The following is a 24,521-nucleotide window of genomic DNA, read 5'->3' on the forward strand; positions in this document are numbered from 1 at the left end:
TTGTTGAAAGATGTTGTATTCTGGTTTAAAAGTCTCATTTGAATAAAACTATTTTGTATACTATTTACCTGCATCTACCTATATTATTTTGGCGCAAATGAAATGCCAGTTGGCGCAAAAGTAAATCTCTGTTAATTTAGATACAACTATTTATCACGTTATACACGTATTCTATTTACCCTAGGTACCAATTTACCTGTGTATCCTTAGCTTCAAATTATCAGCTTCTTTAATTTCTCCGTAGCTTCCGTTTCATACTTACAAAAGAATAAAGGGACGTCCTGATACCTAATTAATAATCGTTATGTTCAATTTTACAACAGTACAAAAATGTTTAAACTTACCATAGAAAATGTTCAGTCTTGATTTGAAATATATAAGCCATTTTCTGTAACTCGATGTCAAGGACCTTTAAAATTTGAAAAACTGATGAATAGGCAAAACCTTATACGCGTTACTTGGGACTTTAATTGGTATGGATTTAAGAACATAAGTTCTTGAATTGGAAAAACCCACTTAGTTGACACGAATATGGAACATTTGATTTTTAAAAAACTTATCTTTCCTTCGGACTTTAACTGTTTACGCCGAATATTTTAGTAATAAAGCTACCACTGAGATATATATCAGTCAATACAACAACCTTTTTACATTGAATAGAAACTTTCCGAATGACATGCAATTAAAATAAAACAGTAGAATCTTGAGGTAGATTTACCAGAAGACAAGGTAAATATTTATTTGGATTGTGTATCTTCTTTCTATACGCAGTTGACATGATATTTGTGTCTGAACTGAATTAAGTGAACAAAGCATTATGAGCTAATTTTGTAAGTACTGTTATATATGGAGGCTGATGGTAAACGTGGTCAATATAATACTTCAATGAGTAAATTCATGGTATTTTAAGGATACGATTAAGATTTTTTTTTTTTTTTTTTTTTTTTTTTTTATAAAGTTTCTATAAATTAAACATATTAATAGACAGTTCGTGACTCTAATAATCTTGGTATACAATTTAGCAGGACTGTGAATTTTGATAAAAAATAATTTAAATTCAATTTCAGAGGAGGCCAAAAGCAGAATATAAGATTTTAATAAATATTGTATGCATTACAAATCCAAAAATGGTACAGAGGCAATTCTTTTTTATGGATCCAATGTAATTTAGGGGTAGCAAAAATTCCCAGTGTATCATAAAGGATTAGTTTTGAATATATAAATTTTTATATAAAATATGAAATCAACGCCACAACGTTTCCTCAATCAAAAATATATCAAACTTAAAATGTAAGTGACGTTAGCGGCTGCATGTTTCCTTATTCGTTATTCGATAGCCAATATCCAACCGGCTACTTACAGTCAATTCGATATTATTTTTTAGTTGAAAATAATAATCTAAGTATATATTCAATAACATTTAAAACATGATATTTAAACACAAGAGGAGCAAAAAGATATGTAGTTAATCATTGTATGACCTCTTCAAGCTGTCGCAAATTAATAATCTAAATATAAAGCCTTATGTAAATCGAACATTTGTCTTTATGAATTAAAGAATTTTATCAATGAAATGCAAACAATGATGTACATTTATACCTCTGGTATCTTCCGTCCCTCTTTTATACATGATATTTATAGAAGCAAAAACAACCGATCGCTTTAGTAACGTTCAAAAATATGAATAGAAATAATCAGGGGAAGCCAAAATGAATTGTCACTTTTCAGCTAAAGAATCGTCGAAAATTCAGCTATAGGTGCCTGTCGATGGCTAAACCCCCTAATCTCTCAATTTTTATAAAATTTTACATATAGTCAATTTAAAGATATAAATGACAACAAAAGGAATTTTTGGGTATACATTTTGTCCTCTATGCTTACGGAGAGCTCAAAGTGCCAGTTTGATATTCAAAATATATAGTGGAAACCTGCTAGAGACCGCCAGGTCTTATAATGTCCATACAATTGTATAATATATTAGACTATGTATAAATACAGATCGAATTAATAGTAATCCCCCGAAAAATGTCCGCTTCGATATCTACGGTGGACTTCAAATGTCACTTTTCAGCTAAAAAATAGTCTTTTAAAATTGTTATTTGGATTGAGGGTTATCTCATTGGCACTCACACCACATCTTCCTATATCTATTAAATTAGATAAAAGGGCACAGGGCGATTACTAGAACCCCGATCTCTCAATCTTGATGAAAATATTGCAGAAAGTTAGTAAATACAAATGATTACAAAAGGAATTTGGGTACACTTTTTGACCTCTATGTTTACGAAGGGCTCAAAGTGCCATTTTGATATTCAAAATATAAATGTGAAAAACCTACAAGAGACCGCTTAAATGACTTGTGTTTCAATTTCCATAAAATTGAATGATATTTTAGACTATGTATACATGCAGATCGTATCAAAAGATTCCCTCGTATAATGTCGTCATCAACATATATATACGGAGGTCGTAATTGTCACTTTTCATCTAAAAATCGTCGAAAATTTAGGTAAAAGGGGCAAATCCCTCCTGATCTCTCAATCTTGATAAAACCATGCAGATAGTTAATTGAAATAAGGAATTTGAGTAAACCTGATGTCTTCCGTGTTTACGGAGAGCTCATTTGTCCTCGATTATTTTTGATACGATCTATATAAACAGAAAGTCTAAAAGACCATTTAATTTTATCGACATTGAAAGACCAGGTGGGTGTCAACGACATTAAAGCAGTCTCCGGTAGGTTTGCCCTGTATATATCGAATATCAAACTGGCACTCCGAGCCCTCAGTAAATATAGAAGACAAGAATTTTACCAGAATTCCCTTTGATCTCATTTGTATCTACATATTTACTAACTATATACATGATATTTTAAAGATCGAGAGATCAAGAAGTGCTAGCCAACATACTTGGTCCTTTCAGCTGAATATCTGACGATTTTTGATTGAAAAAGAATACTTCGAGACCTCGGTGTATATCGAAGATGACATTTTACGTAGAAATCGTTTTGATACGACCTAACTAAAATCATAGTTAAAAAGACTGTTTAATTTTATTGACATTGAAAGACCAGTAGGTTCTCATCGTCATTATATCTGTCGGCGGTAGGTTACACTGTCTATATATTTTGAACATCAAAGTGGCATTTTTAGCCCTCCGTAAACATAGAAGACAAGAAATTTGTCAGGCTTCCTGTTGATGACAGTTGAATCTACATATGAACTGGCTATATGCATAATACTACTTATTATGAAAATTGAGAGATCGAGAAATACTAAGCATCGACAATGGCCCTGCTAGATGAATTTCAGACGATTTATGATTGAACTTGACATAAAGCCCTCTGTGTATATCGAAGATGACATTGTTCCTGCAATTGTGTTTTGGAACGATCTATATGTATATATATATATTTGCGAAAGCAAATTTACAGATCTAACATTGTTGGGTTGATGTTTAGACGAGTTGTATATATATATATATATATTTTACATAGTCTGAGAGGCCAGGGGGTATCGTAGTCATTAAAGCGGTATTCAGTAGGTTTACACCATAATTTTAAATATCAAACTGGCACTTTGAGGCCTCTGTAAACATAGTCGACAAGGAATTTGTCAGAATTCCTTTTGCTGTCATTTGTTCCTATATATTACTTAACTATATACATGATATTATGAATACTGAGAGATCAAGAAGTGCTGGCCAACTCCCTGGGCCCTTTTACCTATATATATTTTGAATGTTAAGCCAATCGAATATTTCTTTTTTTCGGCTTTTCGTAACTATTTCTATTATATTCTCAAATGTTACACTATTCTCCGTTTGTTTTTGTTTCTTCAAATATCAGGTTTTTGATAATCTTTGATTATATTTAATTGAAAAATTTGATTGTATCTTATTGATAAAAATCTATATTGCATAAAGAGAGATATGCAATTTACATAAGAATTTAGTTTTGAGTACAACGAGAATTTACGATTACTTGAAGGAGTCGCGAAAAAATTATCTTCATTTATTTCTACTCTTTATAACTTTGACTGTCATGTTACCGAATATTCATTTTTTTTTATTACTTAATAAAATAAATTGAATAACGAACCGACTGCTAGTAGCCGGTTAGACATTCGCGTATCGAGTAACAAACCTGCCACTAACTTCAAATACGTTCATGTACTAAACAAAAAAAAAAATAATAAAAAAAAATATACAAAATACCAATCTGTTAATCTTTAAAAAAGATACTATTGATAGTAATCCATATTGTTTTCGTATCAAAAGAATAAAAAAGTGACATATGCTTATGTATTAAAAGTGCATAATGACATTTAATTGAATTATAATTTTGTAAATTCATAAATAAAGGCAACAGTAGTATACCGCTGTTCAAAACTCGGGGTAACAAACTAAAACTGAGGGAAACGCATTAAATATAAGAGGAGAACAACGGCACAACATTAAAATGTAACACACACAGAAACGGACTAGACAAAATCCGATGAGAATAACAAATATAACATCAAAACCAAATACATGAATTTGGGATAGAAAAGTACCGTGACACGTCTTATAGTAATGTGAATTCACACTCAAAACAAACGACACAACGTTAAAATGTAACACACACAGAAACGGACTATAATATAACAATGGCCATATTCCTGACTTGGTACAGGACATTTTTTAAAGAAAAAAATGGTGGGTTGAACCTGGTTTTGTGGCATGCCAAACCTCCCGCTTTAATGGCAATGATAAATATAACATTAAAATGACAACATAACATTACAAGACTACAATACAAATAAATAGGAGAACATATAATAGACAAAGAAACATATGAATAATAGCTAACAAAAGGCATCAGGTTTAAAATCAATACGCCAGAAGCGCGCCTCGTCCACAAAAGACTTACCAGTGACGCCCAGATATAAAAGTTCGAAAGTTAAAACAAGTACAAAGTTGTACAGCACTGAGGATCAAAAGTTCAAAAAGGTGGTGCCAAATACGGCTAGAGTTTTCTGCTTGGGATAAGAACATCCTTGTTTTTTAGAACAATTAATGCTATTGCAAACAGTAAATTTTATCAAATGAATATAAAAGATATACATGATAAAACTGAAGTATTAACTAATTACAGAAAACAAAAACCGGATACATAACATAAAGCAACACAAAAAAGAGACACACCCGACTTAGTCAAGGCCTCAACGCAAAAAGTGAAAAAAGTGACGTCACATACGAAGTCATGAAAAGGCACATAAAATGACGTCACATTTGAAATTCTAAAACAGCACACAATGACGTCACATTTGAATGGGTAAAACTATTTCTCAAAAATAAGATAGAATTAGGATTGATTTAAGCTTATATTTGAACTAAATACTGATATTACATTTAATAACAATGAACATTGCAATACTTATTAATACCAAACTGAGGTAGCTATTAACTATATAATATAGCTATGCCCGGTTTGTTTTGAATCTAACTGCAAACGTAAAACGTCGTACAAATTACGTTGAACCAAATCAAATCTAGTAAATGAAGGCGGTGATTAATTTTCTTTACCATATCACATGAATATAATAGAAAAGACGTAAACACATTTGACAAAATCCGATGAGAATTACAAATATAACATCAAACTAAATACATGAATTTGGGATAGACAAGTACCGTAACACGGTAAAATATTCCCGCATCCGGTAATGTAATCATGTTCATTTCCCGCACAGTTTATTTTTTGGGGAAATATTATAAAAAGATATTGACACTTGTTTTTAAAATTCACAGTCTTACCTGTATATAATGTTTTAAAAATAATAAGCATCCCACCACACCGTGTAAATATATATGTCGTTTCAACACAGACATATTTACCTATATTTGAGTTGCACTGGAAATTACTTTTGCAAGCGTCCCTAATAGATGAATACTTATAAACGTGATATCAACAAGTTAAAACAAACTCGAAAGTCTAGTATGATTTTTTTTTTTGGAAATGATTATTATTTATTGTACAGAAACACCATTTTTATCATGCTAGGAATAAGGTATACCTCAAAGGCGAAAGAAAAGCGTAAATGAAAAAGTCGGTATTAAAACAAAAAGTTATAACATTCAAAACAACAAAATCCTTATAGATTAGAGGATTTTTAACTACAAACCCATAATACTCTGAACTTGAGTTCTTAATTAAATAATTTAAAAACAAAGCAAAGTAATATTTCAATCTACACAGAGTCTCAATATTATAATAAGGAGTGTGGTATGATTGCAAATGAGACAACTCTATATCCACCACACAGCAAAGCCTGAGACCGAGCCGGGATACATTCAACTACAGTCCCGCACGGCCTTCCACGATCAGCGAAACCGATGCCGCATAAAAAGACATGCAAATCACCAGCATGACGATATATGAAACAAACTGAATGGAAAACAATTGTTTCACTTATGTTTATACTAATAAATGAAAAACAAGTCCTGACTTGCAATTGGGATAGGCACATTAACAATGTGGAGCGTTTAAACATGTTCTAGTGTTTTGAGTCTACATATGACCGAGGAAAAAGAAATGAGTTTGTCTTTTTGAGTTGTGTTTACAGGTACTTCTTATAATTTTTATCTCCCTCTAATACATTTGAAACATTTTATAAACTTAGTTCTATTGCACAAAGTAAAACGATATCATTCCAAAGATAACGTTTTAACTAAGTTGTAAAATTAATCCCCTTTAAAAAACAAGTTTTTCTGTTTTCAGCTTTTAAAATTGTATGAAGCAAATAACCAATGGAAGGGACATTGAAGAGAAGGATATCATTCTTTACAGGATACCAAGACAAATGGTTTGTTCTAGCAGACGATGGAAACATAAAACAATTTGAAGTAGGTAGAAACAATGTCAACATACTATATTTTTCAAACAAGTTCACATAACAATATAGAATATTGATCCTTTTTATATAAAAAAAGGCGATGAGATATGATTTACAATGCAACAACTTATCACAAGAGACTAAATGACACAGAAATTAACAACTATATCTCACGGCTTTCAACAATGAGCCAAACCCATTCAAAGCATAAATTCATTTATTTGTTTTAAAGGAAACTGCACATGACTGTATCTTTATGGGGTTTTCCGTCTTTGTATCAATATACTTTTTATTCTGTTAAATGCAGTAACATTGTCTGGAATTACTGACACATACCGGTATTTTACATAATAGCGCCTCTCTTCTATATACAAGGGTTTTCTTAGTACATCCATTGACGTATTTATTTACATAATGCTTCAATGATGGGACTACCAATGAACGGAACGGTAACATTCAAACTAACACAGAGAGATTTGCATGTTATATTAGCTATATATACACCTAGAAAGATATTGTTTCGTTCTTTGAAAACAAAACGTAAACGATATGTAAAATGATATTACTTTAATTTTCCTTACACATTTTAAATAACTTTGGATTGTGTCGGTGTTGACATGAATATCAATTATATGGTCATTTTTATAAATTTCCTGTTACACAACTTTAAATTTTTCGAAAAAGTAAGGATTTTCTTATCCCAGGAATAGATTATCGTAGCCGTATTTGGCACAAATTTTTGGAATTTTGAGTCCTCAATGCTCTTCAAATTTGTACTTGTTTGGCTTTATAACTATTTTGATCTGAGCGTCACTGATAAGTCTTATGTAGACGAAACGCGCGTCTGGTGTATTACCTTTTAATCCTGGTACCTTTGATAACAATAGCAATCGACAGGTGTTAATTGTTTGCTTAACGACAGTGGAACATATTTCTTGCATTTATAGGTAAAGTGGGAGACTATGTCTCTTGTCATAACTAATGATATTGTGTATATTTCTATACGTTCGATATATTTGTAGTAACATTTTACCATTAGGCGACGATACATTTGTGTTTGTCGCATAAAAGAACTTTTCGTGTCTTGACAAAGCGTTGTTTATCCTCAGACATAGGCTTTTGACGTCGACATTTGGCATGAAGCGCTTCCGGAAATTTGTTTGAGGACCAATGCCGATGGTCTCTGAACTTAAATGTTGACTTGCAAGGCCAAATAGTTGCCAATGCAACGAAGCCTTAAGGTTAGCCTCTACATATCTCAACAATAGTTCATATCATCACCTCGTAACAAAATAATGTCTTTTTTAATTGGTTGATAAAATACTATTCTAGGTCACCGTTTAACACCCCAAGGCTTCATATCATTAATCGTTACTCATCTTTAACACTTCATATCCCAACCCATAACAGGTATATATACTCTTAATTGTAACTTAAAGGTCATTACAGCACTTCGTATGTTTAACCTTTGGGTAAAACCGATCCCCTTTATCGTAAATTATTAAATGTATAACAAGACACTTTATTTTTGATTGATCGTTACTTTAATATGAAGTTACACCCCGTACGTTGACCTATAACTGTTAGTGTATGTGTCATATGGTCTTTTGTGGAGAGTTGCCTCATTGGCAATCATAGATCATCATACCACCTTTTCATTGCTATATTTACAACATACCTTAATGAATAAGCATAATAATAATATGCTAGTAGACAACCGTACCTGTTTCGTTCATTTCAAAGGTTCGTCTGTTTGTCCATACCCAATCATCAGTATTGGGTGTTATTTATGATTTCAGCTTATCATGCTTGACTTTTAATGAAATATATATTTAATTTACATTTCAGCGACAACCGACCGAAACAAATCAAAAACCAAAATGGACGATGAATATTATTGTAAGTTTACATCGTACTTATTTCTTAAATTACTTGTTTTCAAAGATCTTCAAAGGTTGGCAAAATTTTAAAGATACAGAAAGGCATTATGAAGATATAGAAAGACGGACAATTATATATGTGGGAATAAAGGAATTACAAATAACCACCTGTATGATCAACTGAAAAGGACAGAAAACACACCATGTGAAAAATACAAAAAATACAAAAAAATACAAACAAACGATGACACTTCATGTAACGTGAAAATACTCAAAGTGCCTCCCCTTTTTTTAACGGTATTTCACCCTGGGTCCCACAATTAATTATGGAACAGGCAGAGGTCTCCATTTTGCAGTTTTTTTGTTGATGATATTGTTCACTATACTTCAACAAATGTAATTTCAATCAATACTGATTCATTGAATATGGGTTTGAACCGACCTCCCAACGTCCAAAGATTCTGTATTTAGTAGCACATAATTAAATTGCATACAGAAAAAAAAATCAAATAACTGATGCTTTGTTTTATTCCTTTTTTTTACATTTTTAGAACAATTTGGAATTAATTAAGGAAAACTATAAAAACATTTAGAGACGGGTGCCTTTGACATATTCTAATTTTTTGTGGATGTCTTCTGTGACGTTTTCGTAAACTTTACTTTTTTGACCGGATACTTCATCTTTGGATATATGATATGACCGTTTGTGAATGTAATGGCTATGTTGAGGGACCAATAATGAAAAATGATAAAAATAAGAATTGTCTAGAAAACCTTTAAGATGTTCGCTGCCTGTTTTCTTTTTTTTTATATTTAGAAAAATGGGTGCTAATTAGGAACTTAATTGGGGGAATTTGTCATGTCATTTGTAAAATTGAGAATGGAAATGGGAAATGTGTCAAAGAGACAACAACCCGACCATAGAGCAGACAACAGCCGAAGGTCACCAATGGGTCTTCAATGCAGCAACAAACTCCCGCACCCGGAGGCGTCCTTCAGCTGGCCCCTAAACAAATATGTATACTAGTTCAGTGATAATGGACGTCATACTAAACTCCGAGTTATACTCAAGAAACTAGAATTAAAAATCATACAAGACTAACAGAGGCAAGAGGCTCCTGACTTGGGACAGGCACAAATGCAGCGGGGTTAAACATGTTTTTGAGATCTCAACTCTCCCCTTATACCTCTAGCCAATGTAGAAAAAACAAACGCACAACAATACGCACAGCAAAACTCAGTTTAAGAGAAGTCCGAGTCCGATGTCAGAAGAGGTAACAAAAGAAAATAAGCAAAATGACAATAATACATAAATAACTTAGACAAAAAGACTACTAGCAGTTACTGACATGCCAGCTCCATACCTCAATTAAACTGATTGAAAGATTATGTCTTCATCATATGAATATCAGGCACCCCCCCCCCCCCCCCGTTGGGGGTTAAGTATAATACCATCATAAAATATATGAAAAGAACTCAACCCGTGTCATGCCAACATTGTTTTTTTTTTAAATAAATGAGTTTAATTCCAATGCAAAGACCCTACAAGTGAATCAATAGTAAAGCCAAAATATGCAATCTTTAATGACTGACAACTATATCCCTTCTTAATATGTCTGTTTAAAAGTTTTGAGGTGAATACTGACATTTTTGTACTTTATAAAGAATATTAACATAAATGATTAGGTGTGAAATACCTGAACGTATAAGATGTCTGCATGTTGAGTTATATTTACTAATCATGTCCTTGTACCGATGATAAAATTTAGTAAATGTTTTGACTACTTTGTGATATCGAAAACCCTGGTGTAATAATTTTTCAGTAACACATACAAACATCTCGCTAAAATCGAAAACGTTGTATAAAATACACGAGTGAATCGTACAAGTTGAGATATATAAACACATAAGATGGTGACAAGGGAACGTCACCATCTAAAAATTGATAATTAACGATAGGAAAGGAAAAATTATCTCTTTTATCATAAATTTGTGTATTAAGCTTCCCGTTAATGATATAGATATCAAGATCGAGGAAAGGGCAGTTGTCATGTTAGTATTAGCTTTATTAAAGTAAGTTCAGCAGGATAAATTTCTTTAGTATACATACTGAAGTCGTCATTATTGAGAGCAAATATATCATCCAAATATCTAAAAGTATTATTAAATTTTTGTATCAGATGTTTTTTCGATGGGTCTTTGCTGATTTTAGTCATACATCGTATCTCACAGCAATACACAAACAGTTCCGCAATAAGTTTTAATAGTAAATGGACGGAAACGTAGTCTACACTATTATTTGCAAAAGATTTTTTTTAAAGCCAAACCGTGAGTAAGAAAAGATTCCAATTGAAAAAAAAAACGAATACAATTTACATGAACGAGCCCCACTTTAACTTGAGAGTGCAATCGAGTTCCTAAGATAAACACGTAGTTGCAGTATCGTATTGCTCATGTAAATACAAACCCGGTGAAAAGTCTAATTCGGTAGGTCACCTTCGGGGAATAGGGACGGAGAGCATACATAATAAATCAATCGGGTTCTTCAAAACTGACTGACTAGAAGGACTTGCACATACTTGAACTGCAACTAGAAAAGGGTATGTCGGATATAGAAGCGGGATTTTTTCATCGCAATACTTCTACTTAACCGTAAAGAAACACAAGTTTTTTTTATTGAGTTACAAATTGTTACACTATTACAATTCGATGAAATGGATTTTACGCCTTCGATCCGACAACCTATGGGTGTGTATGTATAGACCCGCACAGATTCCTGTACCATGACAAACATAAGTAAAATATCAATCATGTTGTTCGGTGTGAGCTAAGGCTCCATGTTGAAGGCCGTTCCTTGACTTATAATGATTTACTTTTATAAATTGTTATTTGGATGGAGAGTGTCTCATTTGCACTCACACCACATCTTCCTATACCTATATCAAACTTAGGGTTTTAAAGCCAGCAGAAACGATTTTTTACAGACGCCAACACGAGTTGTTAACCGCTATGAATTTCAGTTTCACAGATGTTAGCTAATATGTTCCTAATGTCGTAACTACAATCCCTTCCCCTTTCCCCGAATGTGACCTTCCAAATTAGACTTATTACCGGCTTTGTACTAGCATGAGCAAAACAATGGTTGTCACGTAAGGAGCAAGATCTGCAGAGGTTAACCCAAGTTTTTGGTGTTTTTTTTGTGAATTTGTCTTTAGTTTCTATATTGTGTTCTGTGTACTAATGTTTGTCTGATTTCTTTTTTTAGCCATGGCTTTGTCAGTTTATTTTCTTTTTAAGAGTTTTAATGTGCCTCTTGTATCTTTCGGTTCTCTTTGATGTACATAATTGAAAAAAAATAAATGATAAGTTGATTAAGAGTATCGAATGTTCTTCTCTATTTGCAGCTTGCAGATGTAACCACGAAGGATGATGGTATTCGTTTTGTTGTTACCGCAAGTAATGGTCGAACCCTCAAATTGAAAGGTACACGATATGATTTAAAATTTAACAAATTAAATAATAATACGTTGTTGTAGTGCACAATACTGATAATGCAAACACGTGTAAAAAGTAAATTCACAAAAATACTGAACTCCGAGGAAAATCCCTGGTGAAACATGCATAATCATCAGCTCAGACACATCAAACGAATGGATAAAAACTGTCATATTCCTGACTTGGTACAGGCATTTTGTGTACCATAATTGTAAGATCTATGCTGGGTTTTTTTCTTTTGAAGCACCAAATACAGAGGAAAGAGAAAAATGGATAAAGTTGTTCAAGATAATAAACGAAAAACATTTTCCCGTAAGTTCTTCCTGTTTATTCATCATATATGTATGATATGATTTATAAAGTAAGATGATATTATTAGTTACATAGTGTGCTAGTGATCTGATACGGTATAAATGTGGTCAATACCAATATATATCGTATTAGGTCACTAGTACAGGAGTACACTTCGTAACGAATTATGTACGTACAAAGTACTATCTTAACATTTGTTATTCAGAATAGTGGCATATCAAAGTGATTAAGTCTTCAGTACTTAGTATTAATTAAGAACCTACTTTCATTGATCTATACAAAAACAAATGCCAACAATCACAACTGTTTAACTATGTAATGAATTAAGCCCCGCCAGATAACGTTATACGCAATAAACACGGTCTCCGCGCGGTTGCTTTTAAGCAATCATATATTCCTTGAAATGTATAGGAGGTCAGATAAAGTTCAATTCATAAACAGATAAGGGAAACACTTGAGGATATATAAATTCATTCTCTTATACATACATGAATAATGCTGCTCGAAAACAACTTTTAGCTTATTACCAGAAGTTTGCAACTGATACTACAACCATACGATTTCCTGCATACAAAACACCCTTATGATCATAAAAGTGTAGATTTTCAATTAATATATGCAGACAGTGGATATTGCTTAAACATATGTTGCAACCACATTCACCTTAAATTATATGTCAGGATTCTGCGATTTGTGTGGAATATTGGCTGTTTTACCTGTTTTTTTTTTTATTTTATCTATATTGGGATCTAACAATATTCTCAGAGTTTCAATTATGCAATGCATAAATACTACCGACATCAAGTTATTTTATATGTTTTTCTAAGGCAGGGTTAAATATGCATTAAAACTGATTTTTTTTTTATTTCAGTTAATTTACTCCAAAAAAGAAGACAAAGGAGGTTTGGGACCTAAAGCTCAAGGTTTGTGATGGCTGTTATCGACCAAATAAAACAAGTTAATCGTCTTCACTCAAAAAAGCTTAGAATAATTTATCTTTTAATTTCCTCGCTAGATTAATATTCAAATATTTTTTTTATCTTATATTAAATAGACAATTTATAAAGTTCGTGCGTCTGAAGCAATTTTCTGGATTTATCTTCATTAGGAACGCTCAAACCGAAACATTGTAACGCCGGGGTATCAAATTAAACGTACACGTAGCCACGGCAAAAACAGAACTAAGATATTAGCGTAAAGGTCAGCTTACCTCAGGGTGTTGGAACCTAGTTTTTAAATGATTTTTTAATTTAGAAATGTATGTTATCAATCATGTCAGTACTGAAGTACTCTTGGAATATATAAGATCGCTTTTACTGTCTCCTATTACATGTTCAATTGAATCATCATTGCTTTAAAATAATCGGTTTTGTTTCCCGTTTTTGTTTTAGTCAGATTAGGTTGCCGTTGTTCGGGGATGGACGGAGAGCTGTCTCATTGTTTATCATACCACATTTTCTTATATCTATATGTCAGTACAGAAAGATATAATCTTGAGCAATTGCCAAAGCAAACTTTGCAGAAAAACTAAAGAATTGTTTAGTCAGCACTTCTGTGGTGACTTGAGTTATCATTGATGTGTTTATAATTATAAATTAACTGTTAACAAAACTTTGAATTTTGGAAAAACTTAAGCTTTTCTACCTCAGGAATAGATTACCTTAGCTATATTTGGCAAAACTTTTAGTTTTTGGTTCTCAAATCTCTATAACTTCGTACTTTATTTGGCCTTTTATAACATTTTTGATTCGAGCGTCACTGATGAGTCTTTTGTGGACGAAACGCGCGTCTGGCGTAAATATTAATGTTATTCCTGGTATCTATGATGAGTTTATTAGTATTGCTATGAATAAGTATTTTGATATTTTTTCCATAAATCCGCATTGATTGGACAGCTTTACAAATATTGAGACATATTAAGGGGGAATTTTTCAATAACATTTCAATTTCTATGTTTGTAAATCGGTCATATTTTTGATCCATTCGACATTATATTTCTGAAAACAATCTATTTTCTGTTTTGACAGAACAAAAAATAGTTGTACATTCAGAAGTTTCTTCTGCTGAAAAGAGAAGCCAGGAACTTTTCAAGAATATGTCCTTGAAGCCAAAAAGGTTAGAAAATCATGTGCAGTATTTAGAGAATTCAAAACTATGTTTATGTTTCTGTGGATAGCGATACTTCAGAAGATTAATGAAACCAAATAGGATTTTGAAATTGAAATCTAAATAAATCTTACAAAGTTAAAATAATTCGCTTTACCTTTTTTAAAATTCTAAAAACTACCCTTAAAAAAGAAATTAATCAGGCCATCCATTGACATTGAAGATAATATCTTGTTATACCATTTTTCCATCTGTTACAAAATTAGACAATGAAATACATATTTTGAAAGAACGGCGAAATATACCATAGGGACATTCAAACTCAAATGTCGAAAACATACTAGCCATCCCACGACAAAAACTGAAAAGACACACAACAGTTCATAATACACAACATAGAAAACTAAAGATTGCGTAACACGAACCCCATAAAAAAGTGAGCTCAGGTGCTCCGAAAGGGTAAACAGTAACTGATCCACATTTTGATCCTGTCGTTTTGTTCATGTAAACCATATGTTGACATCTTTTTGAATTCTTGTCTGATGTGATGGTGTCTCTCTAGTGTTAAACCTAGTAAAATAGTCATAATTGAAAACGGCACTGGCATTATTCTTCCCAGAGGATGCATCTGCAACCGGACGAAATGTTCAGTGCCATGACTTTTGTTTTGTCAGTTTACTATTATAAATACATGCACATATACCAACACTAGCTATTTGCAAATATTCAACTAGCTATTTTCAATGTTTTTGTCTAAAATCGATGACGTCTAGGAGGCCACACTTCTATTGCCTCATACGTTCTCGGATTAATTCTTTGAATAAGTACATGCATTCTTTTAATATGTTTTGCATCGCAATGAAGAGTACTGAAAATATGAAATAATCGCAATATTCAGGCCTACAAGGAAATTAATCAAACTTTAAACATTTTAAATATAGAAATTACACCATGGTTGCAGCTATTGACTTTGGATCAGCATATTCTGGTACTGCATTTTCGTCTAAGTCTGATTTTACAAGAAACCCTCTACATATCTATGTAATGGAAGGGGTTGGAAAAATCAGTACTATGTCAACAAAAATTCCAACTGTTCTGCTTTTGAACCCGGATAAAAAGTTTGAGGCTTTTGGTAATGAAGCCGAAACAAAGTATGCCAGACTTACGATAAATGACCCACAGTATGCAAATCAGTGTTATTACTTCACTCGATTCAAGATGCAACTTTACAACAATAGGGTAGGTTTGTAATATCAGTGATTACATCTAGAAAAAAGAATGACAAATTAAGATTTAAAAAAAATATACATTGAAAACTAAAGACAAAAAAATCGGGATGCTCTGGAAGTGTTAGCAGACTGGAATATTGTATTAACAATTTTATATTTACTTCATATGCAGGCAGTAAAAGAAGTTTGACTTCATGGAAATTGAAAGTTCGTAATTGAAAAGCCGAAATCATCTCTTTTGTCGTAAATTTGTTTTCTCAACCTTCTCTTGTTGTCAATTTTAAATAAAAGTCAAGAAACTAGGCAGATATAACAAATTAACTGCAAGCATTAATAGCCAAGAAAACAGAGTTAATCAATATTTTAGTACGAAAACGTGCCAATAAAAAGGTGAATATGAAATCGGCAGTGATTTCTGATCGGGTTCTTATTTTGAAAACTGAATGTCTAATACAGAACCTCATTTTATCCAAATAGTAAAGCAAAGTATTCGGTAATGGAATAAAGGATTAATGATGACTGCAATACATTAAGAAAGTGTTATTTTTATTTAAAATAAAATAAATATGCTTTGCTTAATGACATTTCAATTTCAGAATTTGAAGAAATCATTGACTATAAAAGATATCAGTGGTAAAAAAGAAATGAAAGCAGTCGATGTGTTTGCTGCTTGCATTGAATATTTGAAAAACGCGACCTTCACAAGAGCAAAGGAGCAAATTCCAAGTCTCGAGGAAGAGGACATTCACTGGGTGCTTACGGTACCAGCAATATGGACAGAAGCTGCACGACAGTTTATGATAGATGCTGCTGAAAAGGTACATATGCATGGTACTAAAAATAAACTACACACTAAAACCAGAAGGCTCTCTTAATAAATTTGAACAAGTGGGTTACTACCATGAAAGTCAAGTAGATAGATTTTTTTTGTTATTAAGGTCATTTGGTTGCTACCATTGTCAGAATCTGTCATAGTACATCAAAACTGCTCTAGAATAGTTCTTCCCTATAACTGTTCTAAACCCAAGTTTAGGGTTAAAATGTCCAAAACTGTTCTAAGGTAGAACTATAAGGATCTGTTCAAGGATAGAACTGTTTAAAACTGCTCCTGGTTAGAATTGTCAAAAATAAATTAAATTAAAATAAATGGAAGACCAAATCAAATACGAAGGTGAGAAGAAATGAAAACCAAAATTACAGTAAGGTTGTGCAAAATTCGACTAAACCTTTCAATGAATGGAGGAGAAAGCCCTAAGTGTTGCGAATAATTAAAAAAAAAATAACAAACAGTAAATTTACAGTCAACACAATAGAGCTGACTACTAAACCTAGTGATATCACGTGGTCGAAACGTCCATCAACAGTGGCATGGACCCAGTGGTTTAAAAAAAATATACCAAGCATTTTTATTCTAGGGTAGAAGAGTTTATGTCTGAAACTTATTTAAAGTTGCCTACTCTAGAAAAGTTCTCTTAACGGGTTCATAGCAATAGGTTTCAACTGACCCCAAATTCTGGTTAAAGTTCGCAACGTCCATTGGCCAATATTACAGAGATATAAAGGACGATGCTATATACTTAAGTGTTGTGGATCTTTCCCGTATCTTTTCTTGTATTTTTCATTAAGCCCATCAGGTGCTCAAGAATGGAGCGGTGGAATAATCCGCACTTAAATAGCTGTGTATGTTATGTGTTGCTATTTATAGGCACTTAAAAGAGGGACAAAAGATACCAGAAGGACAGTCAAATTCATAGATCAAAAATAACTGAAAACGCCATGGCTACAAAAAAGACAAAAAAGACACAAGATAAAAAACTAAAGACTAAGCAACATGAACCCCACCAAAATCTGGGGGTGATCTCAGGTGCTCGGTACGGGTAAGCAGATCCTACTCCACATATGGCACCCGTTATGTTGCTCGTGTTATTACAAACCCAGTAAATAGTCTGATTCGGTAGGTCACATTTGTGAAAAGGGGAGGGAATTGTTATTACGACATAAGGAAAATATGCGATATCATCTGTGAAACGGTTGATCGATCCATAACGGTCAACCAACTCGTGTTTGCGTCCGTAAAATTCATTGTCAATTTCTAGATTTAAGTCAAGAAATGAGGCATACTTAGCTGTGTCTGTTGTATCTTTTATCTCTAGTTCGATGGGATAGATTTGTTCAACATAATCACCAAATTTTGAATTATTTAGTGAGAGCACATCATCTATATAGCGAAAAGTAAAGTTAAAGGATATTGCTAACTTCTTATATTTCTTCCTAAGAAGTTCCTGTATGAAGCCAGCCTCATAATAATAAAGGAACAAGTCGGGAAGAAGAGGGGCACAATTGGTTTCCTTTGGAATGCTGACAGTCTGTTGAAATTATTACTATAGAAAATCATAAATATTTTTTTTTATCCAAATAGAGTGGAATTTACGAAGACAATCTAACACTCGCATTAGAGCCAGAAGCTGCTGCTTTATGCTGTAGAAGCTTGGAGATAGAAAAGAAAGATAAAGGTCAAAGCCCACAACTTGGTTCTTTTAGTCCTGGGTCACGTTTTCTGGTCGTAGATCTTGGAGGTATGTTAATACGTAATCTTAAATAAGATGTAATGAAAAAAGGTGTAAAGGTTTTTACTTACCTAATATATTTAAGTAGAGTTTTCAAAATCAAAAACATTGTGCAATAGGCGATTTGCCAATTCCTGTAATTGACCCTATAATAAGAGATCCCTTTTTAGTTGTCTCCCTTATGAGGGACAGTATTTTTTATTTACAATGGAGAGCTAGCAGAAAGAGCAAATTTACGTGTGCGTAATGCGAACAATCATCTAGGTTTTCAAATATTTTTATTGCATTAATTTGTTGTTAAGGTAAATACTTCTGACATCAGAAATTATTTTTCATGAAAAATTAGTTAAACCGCCGATACATCACTTTCAATTCATCATGCTTTGCATTGGCAAAGGCCAATTTTGTCCGGTATGGAACCAGTCTACGATTGACAAAGGGAGGTCATTTGTATAAAAAGTGTGTAATAACAGAATGAAATCGGTAATTGGCAAATGGACTTTTGAAAGTAAACGTTAAGTATAGTGAGAATAGAAGCGTTTGAAAAGTCGATTTTATAAAATATTTTGCGCTGTATTTTAAAATGCGAAATCGAGATAACAGGTAAGTGGAATGACAGAAACGCAAAAAACGAATTAATGCAACAATTTTGCTTCTTTTGTTTTCGCCTTTTCAAGATTTCGTGTTTGCGTTATTTTCTATTTTTCTTAACGAACCTATTTTACACAGTGATTACAAAGTTCCAACAAACATGGATGAATGAATATTTAACTGATATATTTTAGTCTTATTCAACTTGATTATAAAGTATTTTTAATTAACAATGTACATAGTATTATCATCCCCAGTGTCTTGTCATTCATTATGGTTTGACGATTATAAGTATAAACGATATAACAGGATAGTCAAGAATTTAAACCATTCATTATTTTCTCTGCAAAATGTACTGAAGATATATTATACTATATCAAAAGTTAAATTTGATTTAGTAAATCTTAATCGTATAACTCATTTTGTGTTGGAATTGCTGTAATGAAATAACAATATCAAAAACAATTACTAAATTTTATCATCGGTACAAGGACATCATTCGTAAATATAGCTCAGCATGCAGACTTCTTATACGTTTAGGTATTTCACATCCAATCTTTTATGGAAATATTCTTTATAAAGCACAAAAATATCAGTATTCACTTCAGAAGCTAACAAAAACTTATTAAGAAGGGATATAGTTGCGATACTGTTGTCAGGTCATTAAAGATTGCATATTTCGGCTTTAATATTGATTCACTTATATAGGGTCTTTGCATCGGAACTAAACACATTTATTTAAAAAACAGTTATTTGCATGACACGGGTTATGTTCTTCTCATATATGTTATGATGGTATGATACTAAACCCCTAACGGGAGGAATTGTGGCTGATACTCTTATGATGAAGAAATAATCTTTCAATCAGTTTAATTGAAGTCTGGAGCTGGCATGTCAGTTAACTGCTAGTAGTCTGTTGTTATTTATGTATTATTGTCATTTTGTTTTTTTATTTTTGTGACATCTTCTGACATCAGACTAGGACTTTTCTTGAACTGAATTTTAATGTGCGTATTGTAATGCGTTTACTTTTCTACATTGGCTAGAGGTTTAGGGGGTGGTTGAGATCTCATTAATATGTTCTACCCCGCCGCATTTTTGCGCCTGTCCCAAGTCAGGAGCCTCTGGCCTTTGTTAGTCTTGAATTATTTTTAATTTTAGTTTTTTGTGTATAATTTGGAGTTAAGTATGGCGTTCATTATTACTGAACTAGTAAATATATTTGTTTAGGGCCAGCTGAAGGACGCCTCCGGTTGCGGGAATTTCTCGCTGCATTGAAGACCTATTGGTGACCTTCTGCTGTTGTCTGTTCTATTGTCGGGTCGTTGTCTTTTTGACAAATTCCCCATTTCCATTCTCAGTTTTATCTATGTCAGTCAATACTCGCAGTAGCAATTGGTCATAGTTTTGAAAATAATATTATCCAGTGAGGTTTTATGTTAGTTGATATTCATTATCCAACCTTTTTGACATTTTCAAACGCGGAGAAGCGAAATTGTCTCGGCGGATCGAGATTTTGTGTTTTGAAAATATAGAGGCTATAACATAAAAACGCAAAAACTTCCGCTTATTTTTACACATTCTTTTGCGGCGAGGAAATGTACACCAAAGTTAAGGGGTGAATTGTAAATATTAAAATAATTTCTATATATAAAGATATAATAGTTATTACATCTATAATTATATCGAATTACTATATAAGATGATGAAGCAATGTAAAATGTATCAAAAAGTGTTTTTATATATTTTTTATTTTTTTCACAACAGGTGGCACTGTTGATATAACAGCAAATGAAGTCATGACAACAGGTCAGATAAAGGAAATACACAGTGCTTCTGGGGGTCCTTGGGGAGGAAATATGATAAACACTAAAATGTGGAGTCTTCTTAGAGAAATTTTTGGCACCGAAGTAGTTAGTACCTTTTCTTTAAATAATAGAGATGATTATCTAGATTTGGTAAGAGATATCGAACGTCAAAAGAGGTCATTTAATAGCGATTCAAAATGCACGATTGAACTACCAAGCTCACTGACAATTGAAGTTAAAAAGTCAAATCCAGATATGGTTGCAGAGAAATATAAAGGCAAAGCCGAAATAATAAAAAACAAACTTCAGATTATTCCAGAGGTATTAAAATCAATTTTTAAAGAAAGTATCGACAAAATTATTGGCTATGTACAAAAGTTACTGAATGAACCCGAAACATCCAAAGTGAAAAGCATTCTTTTAGTTGGTGGATATGCATCTTGTGGCCTTCTCGTGCATGCAATAAAAGAGCACTTCAACCATTTAACAGTAATATGTCCATTGCAACCTGATGTTATTGTCTTGAAGGGAGCGGTAATCATGGGTCATATGGAAACTCCTGTTGTCGGTAGAATGGCCAAATATCATTATGGTATAGCACTTGCTGGTGGAGAACAAAAGTCGAACTTCGATGGCTCACATACGTCATTTCCAACTTCACCACAAGAATTTTATACAATTATTCCCAAAGGCTCTCCTATACAAGTAAATGAGGTAGTAACCGAATATGATTTCCCGATTGATGTTTATCAAGAAGAAGCTAACATTCAAATATATGCATCAGAAGACAAACAGGCACCTAAGCTTATCTCAGAAGAATCTTGCAGAAAAATTGGTCACATTCGCATCAAACTTCCCCGATTTCGGCGTACAACCAAACTGAGAATAGTGATATCAAATGACGAGACTGAATTCAAAGTAGTGGCTAGAGAAGAACACACTGGAAAGTGTTTTGTAGGAGTATGTAGGTTTCTTGATTGAAAAACTCAGAAATACCTTGATATGCGGCAGTTATTTCAATTTGTCAAAATTTATTTTAAAAAAATCAAAGGACTGAGATAAACTGGTGCCAAAAATATATGTCTTGTATGTTCATAAATGTGTTTTTTTACACCAAAAAAAAGCGGTAATGTCGAATTTACGTTTGTTATAGTTCTAACTGAAGTTCAAAAATTTGATATGCATGATACATTTTCTTTCTAGACAAGATATAGAAATTCCAGCCTTGCTCAGTAAAAAGATTTGGTATATTTGTTTTAATGACTGATTTATTTCTGTTTGCCTTCATTTTGTATTTTCATTATTTTGTTTCAACAAAAAGATGTTTTTAAAGTGTCAGACCTATGAAAAAGTATGAAGATTTAAGTTATAATGATTTGAAGGATTCCCTTATTTCACGGGCAATAAAATATAGTCTTAAACTTCTCTCGACTGCAGTATTACTAGTAATACTGATACAACTAGTGTCATATACATTTTTGATTTTTTCAAATTTAGAATTAGAATTTGTGTTAACAGGAACAGTTAGTTTAATCTATTATAGCAGTCTTTTGAGGTCCAAGGTGTTAGATTCGCTTTTCATATCCATAACCTCATTTTATATGTCATAAGATATAAATATACACATGTCTCCTATTTTTGTAAAATAAGTATATTAGTACAAACAAGACTTGCAGTACTCTTTTTCATGACAATAGTTCTAACCTCATGGTGAAGAATATGCTCATGATGAGATATTATGTACTAAATAATTCCTGCGTTATCCTCAGAAAATCTTATTCCTGGATTCTGAAATATTTAGACGAAACATAATTATGTTAAATTGTACAGCACATGTCATAAATTCGTTTTTGAAATTTGTTAATTTTCAGTGATTTTTACCTTCAGTCATGTGGAATTGAAATTTTTATGTAATAAAATGTAAAGAAGAATATATTGTTCAATTCTTTTATTATGAAGGTGATCAATAAAGTATTCAAGAAGATAAATACTTTTAATGTTATCTTAGTAATAGTAAAAGTTCAATGATAAGTTAATATTGATATTAAAAGGCCTCCGAACAAAAAGGGGTGTTCAGATCCCCGAGCCCGAAGGGCGAGGGGATTTGAACAGCCCTTTTTGTGAGGAGGTCTTTTAATGTCAATATTAACTTAATCATTGAACTTTTACTGACTTACAAACCGTCAAAAATATATGAAAAGTACATAAAAAGCACTTGCAGAAACCTAATTCCCCTGAACTGGACGAGTCTAAATATGTTTAACTGAAATGATAGTTAAACAGTACTCAGACTGGTATATACAATTAACAGTTACCAAATTGAAATTAAAAACGGACCAATTTAATGGCATTACATCATATAATTATTTATTTATGATAAAAAAAAAATTAGCATCTAAATAACACCAAATGATAGTTTTACAAAATTAGGGGGTAAATTTATATTTTTTAGCCAACTTTTCAAAATAACGATTTCTTATTTAATAAATCAGCAATCAAAACCCCCGTACAGACCTCATTTATAACTGACCAATGAATATTATGCCCAACAACTTCATGCTATATATACTTGATGCTTTTGATCTGTCAGTAATCATAAAACATCTTAACTTAAGTATTCCTTAAACTTAGATTTCACTAAGAATTTCCTTAGTTAAGTAAAATTCTTAAGCGGTATGCATAAACTTACTTAAGTCTTCACTTAACTAAGGAATACTTAAATCGGAACCTTTCTCTTATTACCGTATGATACTAGCTCATCACATGTACTTATCCGTGTAAAAGTTTGTTATGATTATCTATTGATCAAATGCATGCTTTTATTTTATACAAGCTCCTGTGTGCGTATCAACAATTAGCTGACGAATTGGTTTGACTGTAAATCTGGCGTAAAACAAGGGGATAACGTTTCTCCGACACTTTTCTCTATCTTCATCAACGATTTGGTTAAAGAAGTTAATGATTTGAATTTAGGATTTGATATTAATGGAAGACAGATTTCACTTCTACTTTACGCAGATGATATTGTTATGTTCGCAAAAAGTGAGGATGAACTTCAACAAATGTTAAATGTGATTCATAGCTGGTGTAAACGTTGGAGGGTTCTGATCAACACGGACAAATCTAAGTGCGTGCACTTTCGTAAAGGACGTAAAAAGCAGAGTGAATTTAACTTTTCAATCGGCAATAATGCGTTAAAAACAATGGACGATTACAAATACTTAGGTGTAACTTTTAACTGTAAAGGTAACTTTAATTTACATGCAGAGACTCTGGCTAAAGGTGCAGGAAGAGCCTTAGGTAAAATTATTTCGAAAATCCATAGTTTAAAGGATTTTGGTTTTCAGTCTTATGAAAAACTTTTTAACTCGTGTGTTACTCCAATCCTCGACTACGCATTTGGAATATGGGGAAATAGGAAGTTCCAATCAATAGACAACGTACAGAACAGAGCAATTCGATATTACTTAGGCGTTCACAGATTTGCACCAATTCTAGCACTGTATGGGATACTGGATGGATACCAAGTCAGTTTCGGCATTGGGTGAACATTATTCGATACTGGAATAGGCTTTTATCGTTTGAAGACGACCGATTAACGAAAGTGGTGTTCAATATGGATTATGATCGTTGCACAAACAATTGGTGTAGTGACACT

The 24,521-nt window shown here is 32.5% G+C and overlaps 2 protein-coding genes across 4 annotated transcripts in view; one reads left to right on the forward strand and one right to left on the reverse strand.

Annotated features, from left to right (window-relative positions):
- LOC139512658 (heat shock 70 kDa protein 12A-like) overlaps positions 1-489 on the reverse strand; it is a 37,897-nt gene extending 37,408 nt beyond the window's left edge. Inside the window, exon 1 of one of the 2 annotated variants that reach the window (XM_071300437.1) lies at positions 345-489. The gene's annotated coding sequence lies outside the window, so the exon portion shown is untranslated. The remainder of the gene's footprint in view (positions 1-344) is intronic. The other variant, XM_071300438.1, reaches the window with a different exon arrangement.
- LOC139512659 (heat shock 70 kDa protein 12A-like) lies at positions 458-22,794 on the forward strand. 2 transcript variants are annotated; one of them, XM_071300439.1, is made up of 11 exons: positions 458-729; positions 6,761-6,885; positions 8,724-8,774; positions 12,160-12,238; positions 12,495-12,562; positions 13,434-13,485; positions 14,590-14,677; positions 15,610-15,907; positions 16,494-16,715; positions 18,317-18,473; positions 20,823-22,794. In XM_071300439.1, exons 2-11 carry the CDS (start codon positions 6,790-6,792, stop codon positions 21,842-21,844), a joined length of 2,133 nt encoding a protein of 710 aa, XP_071156540.1. In that variant the 5' UTR covers positions 458-729; positions 6,761-6,789; the 3' UTR covers positions 21,845-22,794. The 2 variants fall into 2 exon arrangements, with proteins under 2 accessions (XP_071156540.1, XP_071156542.1); XM_071300441.1 differs by having other exon boundaries at positions 701-830.
- Positions 22,795-24,521: the final 1,727 nt, after the last annotated feature.

The sequence above is a fragment of the Mytilus edulis genome, chromosome 2 (assembly GCF_963676685.1).
Source record: "Mytilus edulis chromosome 2, xbMytEdul2.2, whole genome shotgun sequence".
In the NCBI taxonomy this organism is placed as follows: Eukaryota; Metazoa; Mollusca; class Bivalvia; order Mytilida; family Mytilidae; genus Mytilus; species Mytilus edulis.

Coding starts and splice junctions, on each gene's coding strand:
- LOC139512659 (XM_071300439.1), top strand. CDS start 6,790: ATGGAAGGGACATTGAAGAGAAGGATATCATTCTTTACAGGATACCAA. Junction 13,486..14,589: donor TTTGGGACCTAAAGCTCAAG/GTTTGTGATGGC, acceptor CTGTTTTGACAG/AACAAAAAATAGTTGTACAT. Junction 14,678..15,609: donor ATGTCCTTGAAGCCAAAAAG/GTTAGAAAATCA, acceptor TTTTAAATATAG/AAATTACACCATGGTTGCAG.